General features: G+C 46.1%; 1 protein-coding gene, 1 non-coding gene and 1 pseudogene across 9 annotated transcripts in view; all 3 read left to right on the top strand.

Moving 5' to 3' along the window:
• The window catches only part of Maged2 (MAGE family member D2), a 204,067-nt gene extending 191,087 nt beyond the window's left edge, over window positions 1-12,980 (top strand). For 2 of the 8 annotated variants that reach the window (XM_063279730.1, XM_063279729.1), the window contains exons 4-15: window positions 6,342-6,408; window positions 6,769-7,260; window positions 7,898-8,206; window positions 8,340-8,403; window positions 8,654-8,733; window positions 9,234-9,328; window positions 10,009-10,088; window positions 10,183-10,225; window positions 10,552-10,614; window positions 11,707-11,821; window positions 12,223-12,700; window positions 12,850-12,980. In XM_063279730.1, coding sequence (XP_063135800.1) covers window positions 6,364-6,408; window positions 6,769-7,260; window positions 7,898-8,206; window positions 8,340-8,403; window positions 8,654-8,733; window positions 9,234-9,328; window positions 10,009-10,088; window positions 10,183-10,225; window positions 10,552-10,614; window positions 11,707-11,821; window positions 12,223-12,693 — 1,857 coding nt within the window. In that variant the 5' untranslated portion in view covers window positions 6,342-6,363 and the 3' untranslated portion in view covers window positions 12,694-12,700; window positions 12,850-12,980. Of the gene's footprint in view, window positions 1-4,803; window positions 4,847-5,387; window positions 5,459-5,981; window positions 6,008-6,074; window positions 6,259-6,341; window positions 6,409-6,768; window positions 7,261-7,897; window positions 8,207-8,339; window positions 8,404-8,653; window positions 8,734-9,233; window positions 9,329-10,008; window positions 10,089-10,182; window positions 10,226-10,551; window positions 10,615-11,706; window positions 11,822-12,222 lie in introns of those variants that run through there. The other 6 variants (NM_001271109.1, NM_001271110.1, XM_017593115.3 and 3 more) reach the window with 6 other exon arrangements.
• Window positions 11,429-11,543, top strand: LOC120099525 (small nucleolar RNA SNORA11). The gene has a single exon (XR_005498686.1). It is a non-coding gene; the product is annotated as a small nucleolar RNA SNORA11 (small nucleolar RNA).
• A 12,155-nt stretch (window positions 12,981-25,135) lies between the features above and the next one.
• On the top strand, window positions 25,136-26,167 carry Rhoa-ps1 (ras homolog family member A, pseudogene 1; annotated as a pseudogene).
• Window positions 26,168-26,431: the final 264 nt, after the last annotated feature.

Here is a 26,431-nt window from a genome sequence, read left to right as displayed (position 1 = left end):
TGCCTCTGGTAAGTTATCTTGCTTACTCCCTAATGTTGTTCTCTCTAACAATATGTAGAAACTTAAGTCTTTATATGTTTTGGAAAGTTTACTGGGGAGTAAAGAATTGGCCCCCTGTAGCCAAAAGAGGGCTTGAAAATGAGTTGCTCATATCTAAGCCTTTTATGACCATGGGCCACCTTTGTGATGGTGCCTATTGCATACCTGGACTTCATTCATTTTCTTTCAGATGGCCCACTCCCTTCTCAGAAGCTTGATTTTAGGAAGCCTCTTTGTACAAAAAAATCTGGAAGAAGTGGTATTAGTCCACAGGTAGATATGAGTATATGGGGAATCTACCTTTTATTTAACAAAAGGTACCTCTACCTTTCCCTTTAAATTGCCTTAAAACAGTGGTGCTGCCTTTAATTCAAGCACTCCAGAAGTAGAGACAGGAAGAGCTGTCTGAGTTGAAGATCAGTCTAGTCTACTTGGTAATTTTAGGAAAGCTAGGTCTACATAGGAGGCAGGAGGTGGGGGAGAGAGGGGAGAAGGAAAAGGAGAGGGAGAGGGAGAAGGAGAAGGAGGAGAGGGAGAGGGAAAAGAGGAGAGGGAAAGGGAGAACGAGAGGGAGGTGGGAGAGAGAGGGAGAGGGAGAGAGGGAGAGAGGGAGAGGGAGAGAGGGAGAGGGAGAGAGGGAGAGGGGGCGAGAGGGAAGGAATAGGGAGGAGAGGAAGAGGGAGAAGGAGAGGAAGAGGAAGGAGAGGGGGAAGGAGGAGAGGAGAGAGGGAGAGGAAGAGAGAGGGAGATGGGAGAGGGAGAGACTTTGAAATGGAAAGGAGTTAGCTGGCAGTGAGAGTAGAGGGCAGAAAAGTCCCACCAAGCATGAGGCATGGGACTTTCCCCAGTACTGAGAACGGCTGTGGTATCTGAAGGAGAAAGTCTGATGAGCAATTCACAGCCTGCTATGCTGTGCAGCTTCGGTGACAAAAGGAATGATAAGTAGCTCTGGAAGGATTTTTTTTTTTGCCACTCTTTCCAGCACTGTCTCTGAATTTCCCCAAATTCAGAAACATCAGTTCTGTTATAGTTTAGGGGAAGAACATTTTGCTATGCAGGATTGGTGGGAGGGATATTCTGAACCCCCTCCTTCAGATTCAGGGGTCTGTAATATCATTATTTCTGCATAAGTCAGTTTCATCCAGGTGTTCTATGCTAAGCAATATTTAGCTAGGATTCTTTATTTCCTTAATTGAAACATCTGAAGGTAATTTAGTTTCTCATGTTTTCCCTAAGCTGGTATGTGTGACCTATGTAATCTCAGGTACTTTCTCTTTTCTTTTAAAACATTTGATTACACATTGTGTGTTTGTGTGCATACATGCATGCGTATGTGTTTGTGTGTGTGTGCGCGCTCGCACATGCATTGTGCGCATGTGGAAGTCAGAAGACAACTTTCTAGAACCAAGTCTCCCTTTCCACCATATGGGACTCTGGGCTCAAAATCAGACTATCAGGTTCTATGGCAAGAGCATGTGCCCGCAGACCATAATCTTGCTTTTTGTTTTTTGTTTTTCTGGTTGTCTATGGTTTTGCAAACAGGCCTTTGATATAATTACTTGGACTCTTCTGATTCTGTAAATTAATGCTGATCAAAATATTCTACCATTCACAAGAAGAAAATGGAAGAAATTTTCTTTAGTGGAAAGGTAAAGATTTTTGAACTAATTTGTTTTTCTTATCAGATAAGGTTGCTTCTCTTCTCTAATCTCTAGGTCCTAAGATAAGGATATTTATGCCATTGTGTTAGGAAGGAAGTAAAAGTGAGGAAGGGCATTGCCCTGCTGATGATTGGGCTGGATTGAGTTTACTTCATTAAATTTGATAATATGCAAGGTTCTAATTCTGTTCCTCCAGAGACCACAAGTGAGTCAACATTGGAACTCTAAATGTTGGAAATTGTAGCACATGGGAAGCAATTCCACGGGAAGACGTGCGTAGGTGAGAGAAAGCATCGACTGGTAGTGAAGTGTGTTGTTTAAGTGCTATATGGGCAAGTATATATAATTTTCAGAAGAAAAGGCCTGGCAAGTAGGGATATGTGTTTCTTGAAATCCACTCACTGTCATGAATGCCAATATGACACTGAGAACTGCCAGGGAACTGGTGCACAGTGTAGACTCCAAAATACAATGGCCGAATGAGACATAAATGTATCTCATTAAAAGAAATCCAGAGGCAGGCTGTCCATTCGCAAAGTTGTCAGGAATTAGGTTCTTTCCTTTTACTATGCTACTACCCTAAAGTTTAACTAAAGTCTTCCTGGCCTTTATCTAGTGTCAGAGTTTATGTATCCTAAAAATAAGATGTTTTATTACTAAAAAAAAATAGAATATATATTAGGTTATGTCATTAGTAGCTGACTGCAAATGTCTGCCCTGAAGCTTTTCCTTCCTTGCTCACCAGAGATTTACCTGTGAACATGCCCAGACTTATTTCTCCATGTTGCTTTTCTCAGTGTTAGCAATATTTAACATTATAAACGCATTTATTCCTGCCCCCTCTCTTCTCCTTCCTTCTCTTCTCCTTTTCTTCCTCTCCCCATATATAGCCCAGACTAGCAAACACTGCTCTCTTAGCCCCTAAATGCTGGGATTATCAGCGTTTGCCACCATGTCCAGCTATTTAAAAAAACCAGCAGTATGTGTGTTCCTTTAAACCAGTGATAGAGATCAAACTCAGGGCCTCATGCATACTAGACACTATGTCTGATATTCAGGATACTGCTATGTGACCCAAATGGGTTGCAACTGACAAGTTGAGAACCACCGCTTTAAAACATATATTTTCTCCTGTTTTTCCTTTGGTCACCCCTTATAGTGTCTTTTCTTTTATTTCCTCCATACCTGTTGCTGGTCTCCAGGCATGATCCCCCCAGGGATTCCAGTATCTTCCAGTATGGTGCTCTCCTTCCCCCTGGGTGTACTTTCTTTGAACTAAAGACCCATTTATTAAGTGCCAATTTCTACATTGATACCCTCAACTCGGACCTTTTTCTTGATTCTCAGACATGCTTATTCAACTGCCAATATGACATTTCTACCTGGATGTACCACTGGTGTCATAAAATCAACATTCGTTTCTTTTTTAACTCCATTATAAAATCAACGTTCATTTCTTTTTAACTCCATTATTCCATGACTCAGTGAAAGAGTCACTATCTGCATTCTCTGTTAAATAAAGATGTCAATATTTGACTATGTTCTTTCTTCCAATCTATCCCTCCACAATCTAATTACTCATTAAGTCCTAGCAGTCCACCCCGCCCCCCCGCCAATCTCCTCACTATCTCCCCTGCTAACACTCTAGGCCAAACCACAAGCACTGCTTGTTTGGATGACTACCAAGGTCATAGCTATGCTCTCTAGTTCCAAGAAGACACTTAATCCCCATACAACATCTAAGACCTTCTAAAAGACACACCTACAACATCTATGTGGTGACCAGCTGTAGGGTGCTTTCATAGACCCTCAGGACCCTCAGGTTTGAGAACTTTATTATCTTGGTATTGAAAGTTTGTCATAAGTTGGAAAGGATAGGAATTTGGGGTACCAGAATTGGAAGAAAATGAGAGACTACTCTAATGGTCAGCAGACAGAGCCTAGGAGATAAGAAAGTGGTAGGGTGACATTACAAACTTGGGGGAAGTAACAGTTCACAGAAAATGAAACGAATATATAAACCCGCCATGATGCTATATGAAAATGTGTGTGAATCAAATTGTCCATAGAGCATAGGGATTCGTTATCTTTCATTTGTTCAATAAGGGGAAAGGTGACCTCATGGAGCAGATTGTATTTGTGTATAAGAAAGATCTTGAATTTCATTTCTATAGTTTCTATGAAATATAGTTTATAATAAGCTTTTTCTGGGTCTGCATTCACATGCTCTGTTGCTAATGATATTTTGTCTACTTCTCTTTGTCTTTACATTTTATCTTGTTCTCTCGAAGACACCCAATTATTTATGTGAATGTATGAGGTAACAGAAGTGCCATTTCAAACTAGTGAGAAATGTTAATGAGGGTGAATTTGTAAATGCCATAAAAGTCATTACTTTGTACAGTTAACTTACTCTGAAAATGGTAGTCTTTCAAATGATTTGAATCAGCAAAACATTATAAAACAACAGTCCAATATAGACACCAGGATGTCCTTGTAGCATTGTTTGTAATAGTTTGAAAAAGGAGAAACATGCAGAAGGTACATGCAGCTGAACTAAATAAATCAACTATGGGACATCTCTACAAGAAAACATTATACATTACTAAGAAAATATACACTAAGGGAAAGAGGTTTGAATATATAACTTGAAAAAAGCAGTTACAGAACAGTAGCCTGTGTAGGGAGAAAGCCCAAATAATCAGACTATGAATTAAAAAAATATGGAGGAATGTCTGTCAAAATATTCAATATTATGAGTATGTCTGCAGAAGGAGATTAAAGATAGCCGTTCATATTCTGTTACATATTTTTGCTCTTTTTCTGGTTTTCACATGACAACTTTTGTAGTAAGAAAAATAATGATATAAAATAAATAATTTCAATGAATGAATCGTTTTCTTGGGGCAGTTTGGGTTGGAAGGGCTTCAAGACCGAACCTGGTACAGAGGCATAAACATGGGCTTTGGCGTCAGACAGCATTGAGCAGGGCCCCATTGCCCCACCCCCGAGGAAGGGGCGGGGGTAGGGGGCTGCGGAAAGGGGCTGGGCTGGGCTGGGCTGTCTGCAGCTCTAGTCCAGGAGGCTGAGACTTCGAGAGGGACTGAGGAGCAGGCACACGCATCCCAGACTCACTGGAGGACAAGGTGAGGGAACAAGATTGGGCTTTCCTGGTGAGCAGACAGTGGTTCTAACTACCTGAAACCCATAGCTGGGCAGGTGGGCAATTCTTATTTGACCACTGTAGCTGGAGCAGAGGTGCTGCATTTAATGCGGTGTGGGAATGAAGTCGACCAAGAAAGTAGCAAGCTGTATATGCACTGGACAGCAGAGACTGGCAGAGGTGGAGGGGAGGAAAGGGGGAACTGTGCATGTTTGAAGAAGGAAGAATATGGGGGAATAAGAAGGGTAAGGCGAGATCCAGGGACGAGAATAGGGGATGCAGAGAAGGGTTAAGGGACACTGGGGAGGGGGGTGTGCATAGGTAGTACAGAGAAGGATGTAAGGAATGGGAAGAGATTTTTGTAGAGTAAGTAGGAAATGCGATGGGAAATAGGGAGTCTGGAGTCAGGCAGAGGGAATAGGGAGGGGGGAAATAAGGAGTGTTGAGGGGGGAGGGGCAGACGGGCTGGGACGGAGGCCCCCTAGGGAGGCGGAAAGGGGCGGGACCACTTCCGGCCTTTAGTGGGGAGGGCAGTATCTGAGTTTCGGAGGGGCTTGGAGAGAGTGGACACACTCAGGAATTGCAGGAGGACGAGGTAAGTCATGGGCCCCAGCTTTGGATGAGAGCCTGCTAGGGGTCGGCCCCACCCTCTTGGAGTTGGAGAAAACCTGCCTTAAGAGCCAAATCTTACCGAATCCATCCAGCTAGGAAGGGAGGGGACTGGACCCCGTTTGACTGGGCCTAAGTTGGAATCACTAGTTCTATCCTGAGTTGAGGAGGGGGTGTTACAGGGAAGGAGCCAAACCAATTTGGGTTTTACCGTTTGGAGGGGGGCGTGTTAGGATAAAGGGCGGGACCTAGAGACTCTGTGAAATTGATAGGGTGGATGTGAGTAGGGGAGGGGCTAGGACCACCAGACACTGCGACAATTTGGAAGGAGGGAAGACTTGTTGGGGAGGGGGCGGGGCTGAACAGCATTGCGGACCTGGAGAGGGGCGTGTGTAGGAGCTGGGTGCTGGACTGAGACCATGGCCATTGCGCATGCGCTGTATGTATAGCTAGAAAGGGGCGTGTTGAGTAGGGCTTGCAGAGAGACAGGGCCAGCTGCTCAATGCGCATGTGCACGGTGGACTTCAAAGAACGGGTTTGTACTGGGAAAGCAGGCGGGGTTGAAAGGGCGCTGCAGAAGACGCGCATGCGCACTCCAGGCCTGCGGCTGGGGGGGGTGCGCTGGGAAAAGGGGGCGGGGTCCTCAGAGCTGCCGCGCTGGCACATCTTCCTGGAGGAGGGGAGGGTGCGGCTGCAGAGAACTGAGACCTAGAGACAGAATTTCTGTATCTGAGCACCTACTGGTTGGGGCTCGGGGAGGGGCTGGGCTTTGGGGCCCTAAAGAAGGTGAGGCTCAGCTTCTAGGCAGAACAAGGGATACAACGTTCAGCGGGCTCTCCACTTGACCCAGGCCTTCTCTTTGAACTCAGCTTTGCCAGGTGAACTTGAGACATGTCTGACACAAGTGAGAGTGGTGCAGATCCAGCTCGCTCTCAGGTAAGACCGATCCCCCCCACCCTTTTCTTGTTGCTTTGCTTTTCCAGCCCCTTTTGCTGCCCTAAATCCTTGGAGCTTCTCCTCCCATCCTTGTCATTCTCCACCCACTTCTTTGCCTGGGTGCATCCCCTCTCCCCAGTGGAGGGTAGGCCAGAGGGAAGGGAGAGAGGGTGGGCGGGCCCTTGTTCTGTCATTACTTTGTAACTCAGAGAAGGGAGGCCTGTTTAGGCTAGGGTGGTCGGAGCACACCGCAGGTAAGAGTCTTTGCTAGTCAGAGAAGTGTAGCCTCGGAATTTTGGGACCATTTGCCTTGTTGAGGGTGGGAAGAAGGTCAGTAAACTTCTTTGCTTTCCCTTGCAGGGCAAAGCTTCAGAAAAGGACAGCGGCTCCATGATGCAGGACCTGTTGACTGTGACCCAGAACTTGGAGGTCTCAGAGACACCAAAGGCTAAAAAGGCACCAGAGGTCTCAGAAGCTGCAAAGGTCCCCAAAGCCTCTGGGAACCCAAAGGCGACAGAGGTCTCAAAGGCCCCAGAGGCTTCGGAGGCAGCTGCCACCCAGGCCTCACCTACCACACAGCTGAGTGAGACCCAGGTTCTGGCAGCTGAAAACAAGAGTCCAGCAGCTGACACCAAGACACAGAAGGCTGACCTGCAGGCTATGACAATGCCTGCAACCCAGACCAAAACGGTCAGTTCTGTTACCGATTCTAAGGTCAATACAAAGACTCCGGAGACCGAGGCTCCTGCCTCTCAGTCTGGGGCAGATGAACCAGAGCCTGAGGGTGCAGCTGTCCAAGTTCAGGAGAATCAGGATACTCGGCCCAAGGTCAAAGCCAAGAATACCGAAAAGGTAAGATCTCAGCCATAACTGTCCTTGCTTCTCCACATTCATCTTGCTCATTTGTCTGCCAACATTAAAATGATTCCTGTGTTCCTGAAAGACACAGGGAACACTAAGAGGAGTGTGTCACAGTTCTTGTATCCACAGAGCTCACAGGCTGGTGGGGAGATGAGGCAGGAATATGCATAGCTGCAGGCTGACTGGAACACAGTTTTTATATTTACAGAGTAGCTGTACACTGTAGGCCTTGAGGTGGGCATATTCACATGTGTAGTCTCATATCTGAAACTAACTCCGATGGTGTCATTCTGTTGAGCAGGAACCTGATGTCCAAAAAGAGGACTGACTAGTCTACGGTGCTAGAAGCAGAGTCAGTGGTGGACGTGGGAAGACGAAAAGCCTCAGGCCTTATTTCTGACTTGTTCCTGATCCACTCAGGGAGGAAATTCCCAACTGGTAGTCAGTGATAAGCCCATGACTCAGGATGGCTAGTGTCCAGTGAGGAAGACTCTAATGACAAGGGCAGGGTTGGGGGGATGTATCCCAGAAGAGACAGGGTTGGGGGTACTTTCCAGAAGAGACTGAGTTAGGAGAAAGAGCCATCTGTACCACTTGCTGATCTCTACCTTCCCCTCTTTTGATGCAGGGGAAACACCTGGAAGGGGAAGAGGACGGCAACAGTGATCAGAGTCAGACTTCAGAAACCACAGGTGGTCGGAGGGTCTCAAAGGCCCTAATGGCCTCCATGGCCCGTAGAGCTTCAAGGGGACCCATAGCGTTCTGGGCCCGCAGGGCATCAAGGACTCGGTTGGCTGCCTGGGCTCGGAGAGCTTTGCTCTCCCTGAGGTCACCTAGAGCTCGGAGAGGCAAGGCCCGAAGAAGAGCTGCCAAGCTGCAGTCATCCCAGGAACCCGAAGCACCCCCACCCAGAGATGTGGCCCTTTTACAAGGAAGGGTATGAACTCCATCCTTGACAGGTCACCTTTTCCATTGCCCTGCCTGATATCTTCTCTGTTGTGCTTTGGAGTGTGCTGTGGTTTGTTTTTTGTTGTTTGTTTTTGGCTTTTCACCATTTCTTTCTCACCTAGGCAAATGATTTGGTGAAGTACCTGTTGGCTAAAGATCAGACAAAGATTCCCATCAGGCGCTCAGGTAGAGTCCCACAAACACTGTCCCTCTCCTGGGCTCTGCCTTCTTGCCTTCTTACAAATGTGCTGGGGACAGCCTTCATTCTCCTGCTCCCGCCCCTTCTCGCAAAGTTCTCCCAACAGTAGGGTCTCTATTGAAAAGCCCCCCAACCTGGTTTTGCCACCCATGGCATGGGCAACAGAGTGTCTTAACTGGGCATCGGGGTTACCCGCTATCTCTACAGCACAGATGCTTGCAACACTCTCATTTGCAGATATGCTGAAGGACATCATCAAAGAATATACGGATGTATACCCTGAAATCATTGAACGAGCAGGCTATTCCTTGGAGAAGGTGAAGGGGCAGCCCTGGGGGATGGGCACACCGGGGAAGCTTTAAACAGAAGAAAGGTATATGATCACCCTTGTGGAGGGAAGCAGCGACCTACTACGTCCTCATCCCTGTGGAGATGAGCACATGGTGGCCAGGGAGGGGTGGCCACTGACCACACAGCAAGTCAGTGGTGGAAACACACCTAGTACTAAAGCTGTGCAGCTTAGTTCAAACTTCTGTCTGCTGCTGGATACTCCATCTCATGCATTGCAGATGCTCACCCCTCTGTCTCCCTAAATTCCCACCAACTAAAAAGATGCTATAGATAACCACCCAGTGTTTGTTATATGTGCAATAACACCTAACTATGTACTTTATATACGGTAGTCTATTACTTTCTTTCAGAGAGAGAGAGAGAGAGAGAGAGAGAGAGAGAGAGAACACCCATAGCTATAAAGGAACTGCAGGATGCACAGGAGGCTGAATTTTATGATTTGATAAGCTCTTCTTCCTATCCATAGGTATTTGGAATCCAACTGAAAGAAATTGACAAGAATGACCACTTGTATATTCTTCTCAGTACCTTAGAGCCAACTGATGCAGGCATCCTGGGAACGTAAGCTGGGAAAGTGCTAGGGTGGGAAGGGGCTTCTGCTTCTATCCATCCATCCCTCTCTCCATGGCCTATTAGAAGCTCAGGAAAGAGGGCCTAAATGGCCTAAACGCCCCTGTTCCAGCTCCCGCACATGGCTGGATCCCTGTGGGTAATAGCCTTCCTTGCTAGACTGAGAGAAAGGTTCCAGAGCCTGGGGCGGGGCATTACTGCCGCCAGGGGGCTCTCTCTCCAGCAAGCCTCCAGGAAATCAGCCTGTTGTTACTTCTGTCTTCTACCAAGTGCTGGCCTGGCTGTGGAAGGATGACTCTCAAAGGAGGGAGGGATTCCTGGGGAGGACTACGATGCTTGAGAGCAGGAATGTCACTGGAGTTCCATGGAGAACTCTCAGGGGTGTTTGGGACTTTGGAGAGAAAGACAAGACATCCATTGACAGAGTGTTCACGTTCCTGGGTTGACAGGCATTCTTCCGTGTCCTTCTAACCCTAGGTAGGAGTAGCATGTGGTTTCCCATTTTGGTGCATGTAGAGCTTGGCTCAAGAGTACACGCACCTTGCCTTGGGTCACAGATAGCTGGAACCATAGAGTAGGCTGAATTCTCTATCTGCAGAATGTAGGAGAGGCTGGCCCAACAAATTGCCCTACAGGTGACGGCTCATGAACGTAAATTTTCTCTGTCTTAGGACCAAGGACTCACCTAAGCTGGGCCTCCTCATGGTGCTTCTTAGCATCATCTTCATGAATGGAAATCGGTCCAGTGAGGGTGAGTGGCTGGGCATGCAGTTGAATAGGTAGCTGTTGCCTGAATTCCAGATGCTCATTTTCTGTCCTTGTCTCCTTCTTGCCTCCTCTTGCAGCTGTCATCTGGGAGGTGCTGCGCAAGTTGGGGCTGCGCCCTGGGTATGATTGGGCTCTCTCAGCGCTTGCTGTCCATGTTGTCTTTTGGCAAGAGAGGACGGTCCCAGGATTACATCAGCCTGGTGGTCTGGTGGAGCTGGGGGTGGGGATTCTGGGCTGGGTAATGGGCCCAAGATTCTGACCCGTGTGGATGGGGAAATGGCTCTTGTCTCTGCTCACCCTCTCAACCATCTCTTGAGCTTCCACGGAGCTTTCTTTGTGCTGTAAATCTTTTTTCTATCTTGTAATTAAATGCCTCTGCCAGCATCTGGGAAGTATACCAGGTCCGATTATATTTATTTGTTTATTTGAGCTTTCTATATTGTCAGGATACATCACTCACTCTTTGGGGATGTGAAGAAGCTCATTACTGATGAGTTTGTGAAGCAGAAGTAAGTGCTTTTGTCTGCTGTTGGAGTCTACCTTACATTCTGTCTATTTTGATAATGGATGTGTCCCAAGCATGTGTTTGGTCTGAATGTGCACATGTATATATGCTAGTGGCAGGTTCATTCTGGGCGCAGTCGTAGATTTCTGTTTCATACGTGGTTTTAGAACAACTTTCTGAGGGAGCAGTTATTAAGAGTCATGTACATATGTAGAAATAGTCTAAATGAAGTGAAAAGTCGTTTGTTCTGGGTTACACAGGTAGCAAATAAAAGTTGTGGTTAGGGGCTGGGGATTTAGCTCGGTGGTAGAGCGCTTACCTAGGAAGCACAAGGCCCTGGGTTCGGTCCCCAGCTCCGAAAAAAAAAAAGAACAAAAAAAAAAAAAAGAAAAGTTGTGGTTAGAACATGATTCTTTTAACTCTGCTAAGTAGTGCTTTATGAAAATTACATTCTGCCAGTGGTGGTGGCACAGGCCTTTAATCCTAGCACTTTGGAAGCAGAGGCAGGTTGATTTCTGAGTTTAAGGCCAGCTTGGTCTACAAAATGAGTTCCAGGACAGCCAAGGCTACACAAAGAAATATTGTCTCAAAAAAAGCGAAAAACTCTTTCCATCAAAATAGTCTTCAGTGCTACCCTTAGGCAACCTAGGACAATGCCAGGTACTGACTTGTGCATTTGGGATGACTTTTAACTCCTGGTCATCCTGTTTCAGCCTCCTGAGAGCTGGAATTAAAGGCATGTGCCACAAAACCTTGACATTTTTTTAACGGTGGATCTTTCCAGAGCCTGGCCAGTTCTCCTTCCAAATCCTTGCAGTGTGATGTACTCAGAGCAGGGACTCTAAAAGTGGCCCTTCTGTTTACACCCAACAGGCACCATGTAACAAGGAGCACAAGACTCATGTCCTCCCTGTGAACAAGTGCCCCACACGTTTCTCCCCAGTTCTTCCATGTGGCCTCTGGGCATGACCAATAGGATACAGTTCCATTTTGGAGAAGGGCTAAAGCATTTAGTATGCATCTACAGCCAAACTAGTCCATTCATGAGTGGTCCACACCTGACCCTGGAAATGGACTTTGATTCTTTTCTTTAAAGGTACCTGGACTACGCTAGAGTACCCAATAGCAATCCTCCTGAGTATGAGTTCTTCTGGGGCCTACGCTCTTACTACGAGACCAGCAAGATGAAAGTTCTCAAGTTTGCCTGTAAGGTAATTGGAGAGCCATTTGTGCTTGCATGTGAAGGTCATGGGGTGCCCCGGGATGGGCATTCTATGTTCAGAGTGAGCTGAAGTTCATATCTGGACATTTTAAAACTTCTGAGTTGTCATAAACTGTCACAAGCATGGTATCTTGATCATTTAATTTTTACAACCGATACAGCATTGTTGTGCTGCCCATGTAAAAGCAGCCTCAGAGAAGATGTCGGGTGATATATCCAAATCACAGAGCTAGCTAAGTGCTGAAGGAAGGTTGCAATGGTTGATGCAGTATCACTTGTAGTACTAACTGTATAGTTACATGACATACAGCATGTAGTATGGTACCTTATAAACAGTGGTGCTAAATTCTCTGATTGTGAACCTTCTAAGGGTTATTATTTCCATTTCAGGTGCAAAAGAAAGATCCCAAAGAATGGGCAGCTCAGTACCGAGAGGCAATGGAAGCAGATTTGAAGGCTGCGGCTGAGGCTGCTGCCGAAGCCAAGGCGAGGGCTGAGATTAGAGCTCAGATGGGCATTGGGCTTGGCTCTGAGAATGCTGCTGGGCCCTGCAACTGGGATGAAGCTGATATTGGACCCTGGGCAAAGGCCCGGATCCAGGCGGGAGCTGAAACTAAAGCCAAAGCCCAAGAAAGTAGTGGTGCCAGTGCTGGTACTGGTGCCGGTGCCAGTGCCAGTGCTGGTACCAGTGTCAGTACCAGTGGCACTGCTGGTTCTGGTGCTAATGCTGGGGCCAGTGGGGGCTTCAGTACCAACCCCAGTCTGACTGCCAGTCTCACGTTTGGGCTCTTCGCTGGCCTTAGTGGAGCTGGGGCCAGTAACAGTAGCAGCTCTGGTGCCTGTGGTTTCTCCTACAAGTGAGATACAGGTATCTGTCATGGGGGCAGTGAGGTGGCTGGGTCTTGGGGGGGATGGGGAGCTGACTCCTGGATTGAAGATAAGCCTGGGGCATGTGTAAAGATGGTAACCTGTTTGCCAGATATCAACTGACTGATTTTCCTTTATTTGTGTTTCCAGATTGCTAATCACAGCGTCTTCTTCTCAAGCCAGGGTGCACTCTCAGACACTTATTCAATGCAGCACTCTAGGCAACCGCTATCAATCAATTGAAGTCGACACTCTATATTAAATCTATTTGCCATTTCTGAGTTTATTGCCTTTTTTTGTAGACTGTCACATTTTAAAAACAATTGTCAAAATTTCCACTCCTTGGTTAGATTCTAAGAATGAGAATTGGCACATCTCACTGGAGTAGGTCAGGCATTGCTCTCCTTTTGGGTAGTTAGGCTTTCTTTGTGGGAGAGTCATGGGGATTGTAGTGTCAGAAGAAGCTCAACTCTCCTTTTGAGAAATTTGTAGGCGAAAGGCACAGAGAAAGTTGAGTGGTTGGGGAGACCGAAACAAAAGAAACATTTTCTCATGGAAGAAGAGTGTAGTTTAGCTAGGTAGAAGCCAGTGAACGGGGGACTCTGGGAAGAATCCTTCACCATCTGTAAGTCTTATGGTAACAGAGTCCCAGTTGCTGAGAAAGTCTTATGAGCAACAAAGCCCTTGTAATGGCCACCCCTTCCACTCTATATATGATGAAAGCAATATTTATTGCTTGGGAAATATGATTGAAGAAACAAACAACAAACAAAAACTCCAGTCAGAGAGGAATGACTCATAACTATGGTCATCGATTCAGACCTACTTTTATTCCTGGGAATGTCTTCACTAGAAGCAGGTCCTTCCACTTGGGCTCATGGTCTCATCAGGAAGCTGGGTGGTCCCCATGATAGGCAGGTAGAGTCAGCTTTGGAGTCCTAGGAAGTAGGTTAGTAGGTACTGTGTCAAAGGCTACCTCATTGTCAGGTGTTGCCTCTGTACAAATGTGGGCTAAGAGATAGTGGAAGGTACTAAAGAACTCAGGGACTGTGGACCTTGTATAAAATTGGAGTTTAAAGTGATTGACAGAGTTGAGGGTCAATCAGTCATGAAGAACTCTGCCCTTGCTGTGTGGCTTCCATAGGCCACTGGGTTTGTGGGGTTTCTCACTTCTTGGGAAACTTAGGCATTAGCTCTTTTCCAAGTGTCATGCCTTGAAGGCAGGTAGGACATGGAGACAAAATTGCTGACAAGTGGGGTTGCCCCATGGCACAGAAAACAATGGAAGACCTCGTTTCTGTACCCTTATCAGCCTGAGTTACCTTTATGAGCCATTACTATAACAAATGGACAGTTCAGTTTCCAGTCCTTCCCTTAGGATAACATTAGTTAAATCCAAATCATTCTACATTATAGGATATAGCTTCTTGTCTAGGAATAGGAAGAGCCCTTTGAACAGGTTCCCCCTCAAAAACACCTGTTGATATTTTTGTCCAAATTGTTCCCTTCGCTTGAAATTTGTTTTCCATAACTGGACTGTAATTGTACAATATAGTTATTACATAGGAGGCTGAGGATGGAGGACTCTTAAGTTCAAGGAACGTCTGTCAGGTTTACAGAGTGAGTTCACCGCCAGCCTGGGCAAAGTACTGAGAATGTGGCTTAAATAATAAGCAAAAAGCACAGACTGTACCTCGGTACTAGAGTGCTTGTCTACCACGCAAAAGGTTCTTGCTTCAATCCCCATCATGACATATTACCACTTTATAAAGAGCACTCTATTTTAAAAATCCAACATAAGGTGAATAATGACTAGATAAACTATTTTAAGCTACAGGTTAAATGTGAAGGGCAACCCATATGGAAATTATACACGGCATCTATTGTTCTGGGGCAATTTGTACACTAGTTCATTGAGCCAGTACTCAGTTGTCTGAAGAAAGCCACTGATGAGTTATTAGGACATAAACATTCCCACACAGCCTGGTCTGGGAGTTCATGGCTCACTACTCAAAATATCTGTGGGCAAAGCAATTAGAACTAGGCCTGGTACATAACGTGTGCCATTGAAGTATTTTACTCCAATGGTGCTTATCACTTTCAGTTCTCCGAATTTTCTCCCCATTTTTCTGGCCGTCTAGTCTGACTCAACTACCATCAATTGAGGCTTCTGACCAGGTTGCTCTTTGTTCACTTTATGTTCATTTTTGAGACAGTCTTAAATGGTCCAGGCTGGCCTCAAACACCCCTATGTAGCTTAGATTGGCTTTAAATTCCAAACACTTCTACCTCTGACATCCTCCAAAATGCAGGGATGACAGGAGCCTTTCCAAATAAAGCGATCAAACAGATGCAGGACCCCTGCCCCAGAAGAATTGCTCCTCTGTGTGTCCTAGTAGGGTCACATCTAAGCCAGGCTGCAGCAGCTCAGCCTGCAGCTCCTTACCGTATCGCCTGGAAGCTGGTTATCAGGCATTCTGAAGTAGGGCTGAGCTAAGCAATGCAAGGCACAGGGAGGTGTTGCAGAGAGCATGAGCCTCCGGTAACTCTATAGCAAATGCTGTCTATGTGCACGGTCACTTGGGGATTCCCTCATTAGGCATTTGAAATTGGTTAGGTCATTTTCAAGTTGCAACCTAATGGAAACTGCTTCTCAAAAGAACAACTGTATGATGGAGAGAGCATGAGCTGTAGGGACCTAGAGAAGCAGGGCATCTGCTCTCCTGTGTACAGGGTGTTGTTAATCAAAGCTGGCGTGTGCTAGGTACATCTGCACAAACACACAAAGGCATAGATTTGTGTAATAGATACAAGTCAGCAGCCAATGTGCATTGGCAGAAGAACTTGTCTGGAACTATAAGGGAAAGACTAATCTCATTAGCTTTGTTACCAGGTGCCCTCAGATACATCACTGTCTATCTCTGGTTTCATACACTGCCTGCAAGATGCAAACAGCATCCACTTGCTGAGCTTTGAGAATTACTTTAAATGGTGCGTGGAGAGTACCAAAGATCACTCCCCGATACACAGAAGGTGCTGCTTAAGTGAGAGTTGTGCAAAGAAGAATAATGGGTATTTCAAACCAGGGGCTGTGGAGAGAGCTCAGAAGATAAAGTTGTTTGCGGTATAAGTATGAGATCTAGATAGGCTCTTTAACGCTCACATAAAAAGCCTAATGGGTATGATGACCCATTTGTAATCCCAATGCTCAGGAGGTAGTCACAAAGGATACTTCGGACAAACTGGCTATGTAGCTAAAAGGGTAAGTTGGCTTCAGCGAGAAAATGTAGAGGTGCACTCTGACTTGATTCTCAGCTCTCCCACTCTATAAAGAGGAGAAAGAAGTCCCTTGAGGCCTCAGCCCTTATACATCCCAGGAGATCACTCTCTCAAAAAAGTTATACCATGGCTTAGTCAGGGTGTCTATTGCTGTGAAGAGAGGCTATAACAAATTCATAAAGGAAATCTTTTCATTGGGGCTGGCGTACAGTTTTAGAGGTTGAGTCCATCATCACAACAGCAGGAAGCATGGTGGGGTGCAGGTAGACATGGTGATGAAGCAGGAGCTCAGAGTTTTACACCTTGATCAGAAGGAGGCAGAAATGAAAGACACATTAGATCTAGATTGAGAACCAGAGCTTTAAAAGCCTTCCCCCAGTGACACACATCACCCAAGAAGGCCTTACTATTCCAACTGGGCCTAAACTCCTAAGAGTGTCACTTTCTATGGGACAATCACTCAAAAATACGAATCAATGGAGGTCGTTGTTACTCAGCCACCTCATGCCCTGGGACCCACAGCAAGACAGGACAGCATTCTTCCTTCACGTGGCATGAAGCGTCCTAATGAATAATCCTGGTGGTGGTGGTGGTAAGAGTTCCCTTCCTTTGACACTCTCAAAGCTCAAGGTGAGCTTCCTTAAGGACACAATGAATACCTAGGACAGCCCACAACTATCCAGGAGCCACTGGCACCCCTGTGCTGTGGCTATGGAGACTAGAACTCACAGAAAGTCAAGAAGTGGCCCAGGCACACAGGGCACTATGAGGGACCTGGGCCCAGGGGGCAGCTGAATCTAGCAGCCTGCATGCTTGAGTCCCAAGCTATAAATGGCAGCTCCCTCCCCCTTCTCCTTAAAGGTTAAAACAGAGGATAGAAGTAGTCCTGTGGGGATAAAACAAAACAAAGAGGCCTTGAAGGAAGGAAGCCCAGGGAATGTATGTGACCAGCCTCTCAGAGCAAGGGGCTCAGTTTGCCCCTAAGCTTCCTGACAGCTGGAGCAGGAAGGGGGAGGGAGCTGAATTCCCAAGTCTCTACTTTCTGGAGAAAGGGAGGCTCTGGGACTTTTCTAAGTGGACACTTGTCTTGGACTGAAATTCCAGAGGAGTTGATCTTGACGACAGTTGGGCAAATGCACAGATCCAAAAGTTGCCCATGGTTTCAGGAGGCTGGAAGAGGCTCATTCGGAGGCACCATTCTGAGTGACAGGGGGAAGAGAGAAGAAACCCAGAGGAGTTTCAGAGGAGAGCCCTGCTAGCCTGCCCTGTCTCACAGCAGGAAGGAGAAGAGAGGAGCCCAGCCCTGCCACTGTGTCTGCCTCTGTCCTCTCCACCCACTCACTACATTGGTCTCAGGAGAAGGAGACTGTGGCTCCCTGTGGAGCTGGGGGCCTGAGAGTCCTGCAGAGACAGGCCTTGGGTGGGGTGGGAAGTGAGGCAGGGAGAGGTTGTGAGTGAAGAACTGACCCTCTATCTCATGGTGCTGGTAGCTGAGGGAGGGCTGGGTCTAGTAGGCAGGGTGTGATGAATGGGGTAGGGCAGGAGCAGACCAAGGGGCTTGTGACAGAGTGTCAGTGGGGCAGCAGGAAGGGCATGCTAGACAAGAGAAGCAGCCTGGAGTGCCAGGGGTTCCAGGTCTCAACCTCCCCATATGTTACCTCTGTTACTGTTCTCATCCATGAATTTTCTCTCTGCTGAGCCTTCCATGCCACCTGAATGCCACTACAGGTGAGGGTGACTTGCCCTCATACACCAGGATACAGAGGGAAGAGACCTGTGTCCGCATCACCTTCTCCCCAACACTGCAAGAGCAGTCTGCTTTCTCCAACTCAGGAATCATGGCCGACTTCACCGTCCACTATGATGTGGTCATGCAAGACATCATTGGAGATGTGCAGGTACTTGGACTCTAGAACTACAGAGTTCTTAGACACACGGTCACTGGGGCCAGAGCCGTGCTCTAGGATGTAGGAGATGTCCCCCTGTGTGTTCCTAGAGATATTAGAGAGCTACCATCAGGGGTCAAGGCATGTGGCTTCCCTCCTTGGGAACCATGCGCACACCACACAGTTAGAGACACAGAACTGGAGGACTTGGAACAGGGCCTGAACAGAGCCACCGAGTTGTGTCAGTAAGCAGATCCTTTGCAGAGCAAGGTTTTGCTGAGTAATTGGGCCACATGCTTTCTGTATGTCTCACCCTATCTGCTTGTCCTTGACCTTATTGTCTGGTTAGCTTCTCAACCCTTGTTCCCTACCATGAGGCCATTTCCTGCACAGGAAGTGTGTCAACTCTGAGCCTGAAGACGCCTAGAGGAGAAGGGAGCTTCTGCGCTCCAAGAGATCATAGCAGCTCTGACCCAAGACCCGAGGCTCGCTCATAAAGTTAGCCAGTGCCTGAGAAGTCAGCTCCCAGGAGGGCTTTTCTGCCTCCGTGCAATGCTCCTCACACAGAGCACCCTCTGAAAGGACCCAAGCCACCAAACCCCTTTCTCCACAACTTCCTGAGCCAGTCCCACAGGGCACAGGAGCATTGATTTGCTCAGGCTCACTGGTACCCTGAGTGTGTCTCCCTCTACCTCCTCTACTGTTCAGCTTCTGCTTCTCTACCCTAGACCCTGGTAACCCACTTCCTATCTTCATTCCTCCATATGTGAGACACAGTTCTCCCTCTACCCCACCCCATACATTGCTGGGAGCAAGCCTGCTCCTTCTTCCCAATCTTGACACATCCACCGGCAAAACTACTCAGGCCCTGGGCCCAACTCAGTGCCCCTGGAAACTCAGAAAGGATCAGTCTCAGCTTCCAATCTCTCCCCAGGTAGTTACTCGTTGTGAACCAGACAGATCCTCATTGTCATCAGAGATCACATAAACTGTAGGTGCTGTGCTAAGCAGCATGTGAGTGGTATCAGGCAAGGAGGTGTTAGGATGGTCTTCCTAAAAGAGCTGACATGGAAAGTCCTGTGGCAATAGTGAATTGATCTCACCTGGAGTGAAGGGAAAGGCAGAGGGTTCTGTGGGAGAAGGCGGCCTATGCCATCTGAAGGCAAGGACACAGATGGAGAGTCGTGGCAGTTGTGACTGTTGCAAAGAGGCAGTGAGGAAGGCATGTACTAAGACAAGGAATCTGAGAGTGAAAAGTCTACACTGTAAATATGGCTGGTTTGAGGTTAAGAGGCCAGGCAGCCCTGGACTGTTTGCAGCAGATCAAAGCAGGGAGTGTGGGTGGTCACGTGGCAAGAAGGCCAGGCTGACTCTCAGATCCTATGGGAAGGGAGTCTGGTGCTGTGTGGTCTCCACGAACAAAGCAGTGGAAGCTGCTGGTGGAGACAGCAAAGGTCTTACTGGGTCCTCCAAGTAGGAGGTACCTGAGGTTTCCAATTCTTCATGTGGCCAGTGAGCTGGACACAGCGGGGGGAATGGGCAGGGCTTTATGGTCTGCGGTCCCTGTGTGGGCTCAGTAATGGACGGGAGGAAGCAAAGTCACTCAGAGACAATGTGCCCACCTAGCACTCAGAGCAGCTTCAGCAAGCCTGACCTTACACTTACACACCAAATTCTTCAGGATGAACCCGTTCTTGAGCACATGAACACCTCTGGAAATCAAGGTGGCTTGTACAAGCCTGTGTGATTTGTTGCACTTCTGAGTTCTCCTGGGCTGACAGCATGGCGTGATTCACTGTGTGGGCTGTGGGAGGCTGCTGGACAGTCTTCTATCCAGGATACAGGCTAGTCACAGAACTGTTTAGAATCGGGTCAGACACTAGTGGGCACATTCGCTTCCCCACCTATACCAGGTACTCGGAGCCCTCAAGATTTCTGCTCTTGGCTTGGCAGGGACAGGGCGTGTGACTGATAGAAGCCTTGGGGAAACGGGACAGCAGCAAGGATTGTGGGGACAGGCCTCCCATTCCATGTGAATTAACTCAGAGACAGGGATGGAGGGAAAAGCATTTCCTCTTCCCATTCCTCTCTCCTCTGGAAAAGAAGGGAGCTCAGTGTGTGACTGAGAGCACACAGCAGCAAACACTGCCTTTCCCGGGCAGCCCAGAGGCCTTCCTTAGGCCTCAAGCTGTAGGCAGCCTAGGCCTCCCTGGCTGGAGAGGACACTGGTCCTGAGGGGCCTCCTGGCCCATCTCCTTCTCTTCCCTCCACTGACCCAGCCCTCAGGCTCTGCAGAGGGAAAGATGGGAGTGGGGGCAGGGGACCAACAGCCAATCACAGCAGGACAGCCAAGGCATCTGCACCTGGTGCTAACCAATCCCCTCTGCACACACAGCTCTGTTGGCCTCTGCTTCCTCCTCCCCTCTCTGCTCTGCCCAGCAACAGCAGAAAGGAGAGTTTAGGAGGAGAAGGAGGCCCTGCAAGCTCCCAGCCCTTGGCAGCAATGAGCTGGGCCCCCGGCTCACTCTGTCGAGGGAGGTTAAAACAATACTTTCCGTTCCTGGAGCCCAGACAAACGTCCCCGGGGACCCTCAAGCCTGTGCAAGTCAGACTGCCTCATGGACAGGAACTCACATATTCCAAAGATGCTGACCCTTGTAGGCCTGGGCCCCAAACTTGTCTTCTTCACTCTGCTGCTCTGGGCAAGGCCCGGGCTGAAGGTCTGCAGAGCATCGGTTCCGTTCTGGTGTGCAGATAAACACAGAGCCAACAGTCACAAGTAGGGAGAGTGTGCTGGCCTGGGAAGGAAAGAGCAGGGTGTCATGCAGGAGAGGGAGAGGGGGCTGATTCAGGTTGTCCCTCCCCATGCTTCTTGCCTCCCCTTCTTTTCATCCAGGTCTATGGTGGCTATTTTATTCATTACTTTGCCCCCAGAGGCCTCCAGCCAGTAGAGAAGAATGTGGTGTTTTTTATTGATGTGAGCTGCTCCATGTTTGCAAGTAAGTTAAAGCAGGCGATAATGATGTTATTCATGTTTTTATCTATTTCATTCTTTTGCTCATTCATTCTGTCTTCTTTCATATTTTGCATCCCAATCCCAGTTTCCTCTCTCTCCTGTTTTACCAATCCTTCTCCTCACTCCGCTCCCCTCTCCCCCAGATCTGGTCTTTAGAAAAAAAAAACCCAAAAAACCAAAAACAAAACCCGCCTTCCATGGATATCAATCAAATGTGGCATAAGATGTCACAATAAGGCTGGCCACAAACCTTCATATCATAGCTGAACAAGGCAAATCTGGTAGGAGGAAAGTGTCCAAAGATTAGGTGAAAGAGTTAGAGATAGCCCCGATCACATTTTTAGGAGCCCCATAAGAAGATGAAGCTAAACAACCACAGTATATACACAGAGAACCTCCGCCAGACACCCTCCCTCAGCCTCCCTGATTGTCAGTGCATTTTCTGTGAGGCCCATGAGTCCTCCTTAGTCGATTCTTTGGACTGTGTTCTCTTGGTGTCCTTGACCCTTCCTGCTCCCACAATCTTTCCTCTCCCTCTTCCCGAAGGTTCCAAGAGCTGCCTAATGTTTGAATGTGGGACTCTGCATCTGCTTCCATCAGGTTCTGGATGAAATCTCTCTAGCGATGATTATACTTGGCTCAGGTCTACAAGTATAGTAGAGTATCATTAACAATCATTTCATTGTTTTTTTTCTAGTTGTGTTTGGTTCTACCTTAGGTCTCTGGACTCTGCACCCTCTGGTTTCTGGTTCTGTAGGCTGTGTCATGGATGAGCCCCTCTTGTGCCATGGATCTTAAGCTGGACCAGTCATTGGTTGACCACCCCCACAAGGTTTGTGCCTTCCTTACCCCAGCACACCTTTCCGGTAGGACAAATTGTAAGCCAAAGCTTTTGTGGCTGGGTTGGTGTTCTAGTCACCCCACTGCAAGCCTTGCCTGGTTAGAGAAGATGGCCAGTTCAGGTTCCATATCTTCCATTACTAGGAGTTTTTGCTACAGTTGTCATTGTAGATTCCAGGGACTTTCCACTGCACTATGTTTCTAGCTCACTTCCAAATAGCCCGCCCCCATTTCCAGTCAACTCTCTTCTTCCCATCTGATCCCTCCTCTTTCCATACCCATGCACCCAAGCTCTACCTATAAATTTTGTTCTATTTCCTCTTTCCAGTGAGATCCATGTGTTCCCTGCCCCTGTTCTCTCCTTGTTACTTAACTTCTCGGAGTCTGTGGATTGTAACATGATTATCCTTTACTTTACATTGAATATCTGTATATAAATGAGTATATACCAAGTTTGTCTTTCTGGGTCTCAGTTACCTCACTCAGGATTTTTTTTCTAGTTTTATCTACTTGTATGCAAATTTCAGGATGTTATTTTTAACAGCTGAGCAATACTCCATTGTGTAAATGTAACACACACACACACACACACACACACACACACACACACACACCCATATATTATATGTTCATCCAGAAATTTGCCTCCTGCACCAATGTGTCCATGGCTATTCTGCAGTTTCTCTTCTATTAGATTTAGTGTATCTGGTTTTATGTTGAGGTCTTTGATCCACTTGGACTTGAGATTTGTGCAGGGTGATAGATATGGATCTGTTTGCATTCTTCTACCTGTAGACATTTGTTGATGATGCTTTCTTTTTTGTATTGCATGATTTTAGATTTTTTTTGTCAAAAATCAGGTGTCCGTAAGTGTGTGAATTTATGTCTGGGGCTTGGATTCAGTTCCATTGATCAATGGCTTTTATTGCTAAAGCTGTGTAGTAGAGCTTGAGCTTGAAGTCTGGGATGGTAATACCTTGGGAACCTCTGAATCCTGTATTATTTTACAGGAATGTTTTAGCTATCTTGGTTTATATTTTTTATTTTTCTACATGAAGTTGAGTATTTTTCTGTAAATGCCTGTAATTATATTGGAATTTTGATGGGAATTGCATTGAATCTGTAGATTGCTTTAGGAAAGTTGGCCATTTTTACTATGCTAATCCTACCAATCCATGAGTATGGGAGGTCTTTCCATCCTTTGATATCTTCTCCAGTTCCTTCCTTCCTCCCTTCCTTCCTTCCTTCCTTCCTCCCTCCCTCCCTCCCTTCCTTCCTTCCTTCCTTCCTTTCTTTCAGATTTGTTTATTTATTATGTATACATCCTTTTGACTGAGTGTATGTATACAGACAAGAAGAGAGCACCAGACTTCATTACAGATAGTTGTGAGCCATATGTGATTGCTGGGAATTGAGCTCAGGACCTCTGTAAGAGCAGGCAGTGGCTTAATCTCTGAGCTGTCTCTCTAGCCCAGTTTCTTTGTTCAAAGACTTGAAGTTCTAGTTATATAGGTCTTTCATTTGCTTACACCAAGATATTTTTATATTATTTGTGGCTATTGTGAAGGGTATTGTTTCCCTAATTTCTTTTTTCAGACTGTTTATCATTTGTATATTGGAGTGCTACTTTGTTGTTGCTGTTGCTGTTGCTGTTGTTAATTTTGTATCCAGCCACTTTGTTGAAGGTGTTTATCAGCTGTACGGGTTCCCTGGCAGAATTTTTGGAGTTGCTCTTATGTATACTATCTTATCATCTGCAAATAGCAATACTTTAACTACTTCTTTTCCAATTTGTATCTCTTTTATTTCCTTTAGTTGTTCTATTGCTCTAGCTTGAACTTCAAGTAATAGATTGAATGGATATGGAGAGAGAGAGGACAGACTCATCTTGTTCCTGATTTTAGTTGAATTGCTTTGAATTTCTCTCCATTTAAATTGATGTTGGCTATTGTCTTTCTTATAATGCCTTTATTACGTTTAGGTATATTCCTTGTTTTCCCGATCTCTTCAAGACTTTTATCATGAAAGGGTGTTGGATTTTGTCAATGGCTTTTTCAGCATCTAAAGAGATGTGGGATTTTTTTTTCTTTCAGTTTGTTAATCTGGTGGGTTATACTGACAGAATTTTGTATGTGGAATTCTTAAATCTCTGGAATGAAGCCTACTTAATCACAATGTCTTTTTGATGTGTTTTTGGATCCAGTTTCCAAGTGTTCTGTTCTGTTGAGTGTTTTTGCATCCATGTTTATGAGGGAATTGGTCTGTAATTCATTCTTTCATTCTTTCATTCTTTCTTTCTTTCTTTCTGAATCTTTGTGTACTTTGTGTATCAAAGTAACTGTGTGCTAGTAAAATGAATTGAGTGATGTGCCGTCTATTTCTATTTTGTGAAATAATTCAAGGAGTATTGGTATTAACTCTTCTTTGAAAGTCTGGTAGAATTCTGTGATAAAAGCATCTGGCCCCCGGTTTGTTTTTGCTTTTGTTTGTTTCTTTGGTTGGAATACATTTAATAACTGCTTCTAATGGGTTAAAGGTATATTTAAATTGCTTAACTGATCTTCATTTAACTTTGGTAAGTGATATCTATCAAGAAATGTGCCCATTTCTTTTAGCTTTTTAAATTTGGGGAGTACAGGCTTTTGAAGTATAACCTAATGACTCTTCAGATTTTATCACTGTTTGTTGTTATGTAGCCCCTTTTATTTCTGATTTTGTTACTTTGGATATTCTCTCTCTCTGCCTTTTGATTAGGAAAGGGTTTATCCATCTTGTTGATTTTCTCAAAGAACCAGCTCTTGATTTGGTTGATTCATTGTATAGTTCTCTATGTTTCTACTTGTTGATTTCAGCCCTGAGTTTGATTATTTCCTGCTGTCTACTCCTCTTGGGTGTGTTTGCTTCTTTTTGTTCTAGAACTTTCAGGCGTGCTGTTAAGTTGTAAGTATGAGATCTCGCCAATTTCTTTATGAAGGCATTAGTTTTATGAACTTTCCCCCTTAGCACTACTTTCATTGTGTGCCTTCATTTTCACTAAATTCTATGAAGTGTTTAACTTCTTTATTATCTGTCTTGACCCAGTGTTCATTGAGTAGAGAGTTGTTCTGTTTCCATAAGTTTGTAAGCTTTCTGTTGTTTCTGCTGTTGTTGAAATGCAGCTTTAATCTGTGGCGTCTGATAGGATCCAGGGAGTTATTTCAATTTTCTGGTATCTATTGAGACTTGCTTTATGCCCAAGTATGTGGTCAATTTTGAAGAAAGTTCTGTGAGGTTCTGAGAGGAAGGTATATTCTTCTGTGGCTCAGTGAAATGTTCTGGAGATGTCTGTTGAGTTCATTTGGTCCATAACATCTGTTAACTATATTATTTCCTTGTCTCAGAGCTTGGTGACTCGCAGGCAGGTGTCCTCAGTGCAAAGAGGCTGAACTCAAAGTCGTCACCTTGAGCCTTGCATCTAAGAAGTCCCAGGTACTTTGTACAACTGCGTTCCAGAAGCTGTGTGTCTTTAGCACCTTCATAAGTGATGGCTGCCATCAGGAAGAAACTGGTGATTGTTGGTGATGGAGCTTGTGGTAAGACGTGCTTGCTCATAGTCTTCAGCAAGGACCAGTTCCCAGAGGTTTATGTGCCCACAGTGTTTGAGAACTATGTGGCAGATATTGAAGTGGATGGAAAGCAGGTAGAGTTACCTTTATGGGACACAACTGGACAGGAAGATTATGACTGCCTGAGGCCTCTCTCCTACCCAGACACTGATATTATACTGATGTGTTTTTCCCTTGACAGCCCTGATAGTCCATCCCAGAAAAATGGACTCCAGAAGTCAAGCATTTCTGTCCAAATGTGCCCATCCATCATCCTAGTTGGAAACAAGAAGGATCTTCAGAATGATGCGCACACAAGGAGGGAGTTAGCCAAAATGAAGCAGGAGCTGGTAAAACCTGAAGAAGGCAGAGATATGGCAAACAGGATTGGCACTTTTGGGTACATGGAGGGTTCAGCAAAGACCAAAGATGGAGTGAGAGAGGTTTTTGAGATGGCCACAAGAGCTGCTCTGCAAGCTAGACGCGGGAAGAAAAAGTCTGGGTGCCTCATCTCATGAAGCCTTGTGAAGCACAGCCTCATGCGGTTAATTTGAAGTGCTGTTTATTAATCTTAGTGTATGATTACTGGCCTTTTCATTTATCTATAATTTACCATGATTATTAATAATGTCCAGCCTGTCTGACCAGCCAGGGTCCTTCTGACAATGCTCTAACGCACTCTCTGCACTCCACCTGACACCAGGCGTTAATTCAAAGAATTCCACAACTTCCTGCTTCTTCTAGAAAGAGAAACAGTTGTAACCTTTGTGAATTAGGCTGCAACTACTTTATAACTAACAGGTCCTGCTTATTTTCTGTCAGCTACAAGGAACTCTGGTGAGTCACTACTTCAGAGTTCTCCTTCTCCTCCTCCTTCTCCTCCTCTTCCTCCTCTTCCTCCTCCTCTTCCTCCTCTTCCTCCTCCTCTTCCTCCTCTTCCTCTTCCTCCTCCTCCTCCTCCTCCTCCTCCTCCTCCTCCGCCTCCTCCTCCGCCTCCTCCGCCTTTCTTCTGCCTTTCATAGTCTCTGCTCAGAAATCTGGTGTGATTCTGATAGTTCTGCCTTTATATGTTACTTGACCTTTTTCCCTTACTGCTTTTAGTATTCTTTCTTTTTTGTGCATTTGGT

This window comes from Rattus norvegicus, chromosome X (genome assembly GCF_036323735.1).
Source record: "Rattus norvegicus strain BN/NHsdMcwi chromosome X, GRCr8, whole genome shotgun sequence".
NCBI lineage: Eukaryota > Metazoa > Chordata > Mammalia > Rodentia > Muridae > Rattus > Rattus norvegicus.
The sequence above is the reverse complement of the archived record's forward strand: the minus strand, read 5'-3'. Positions and strand labels throughout refer to the sequence as shown.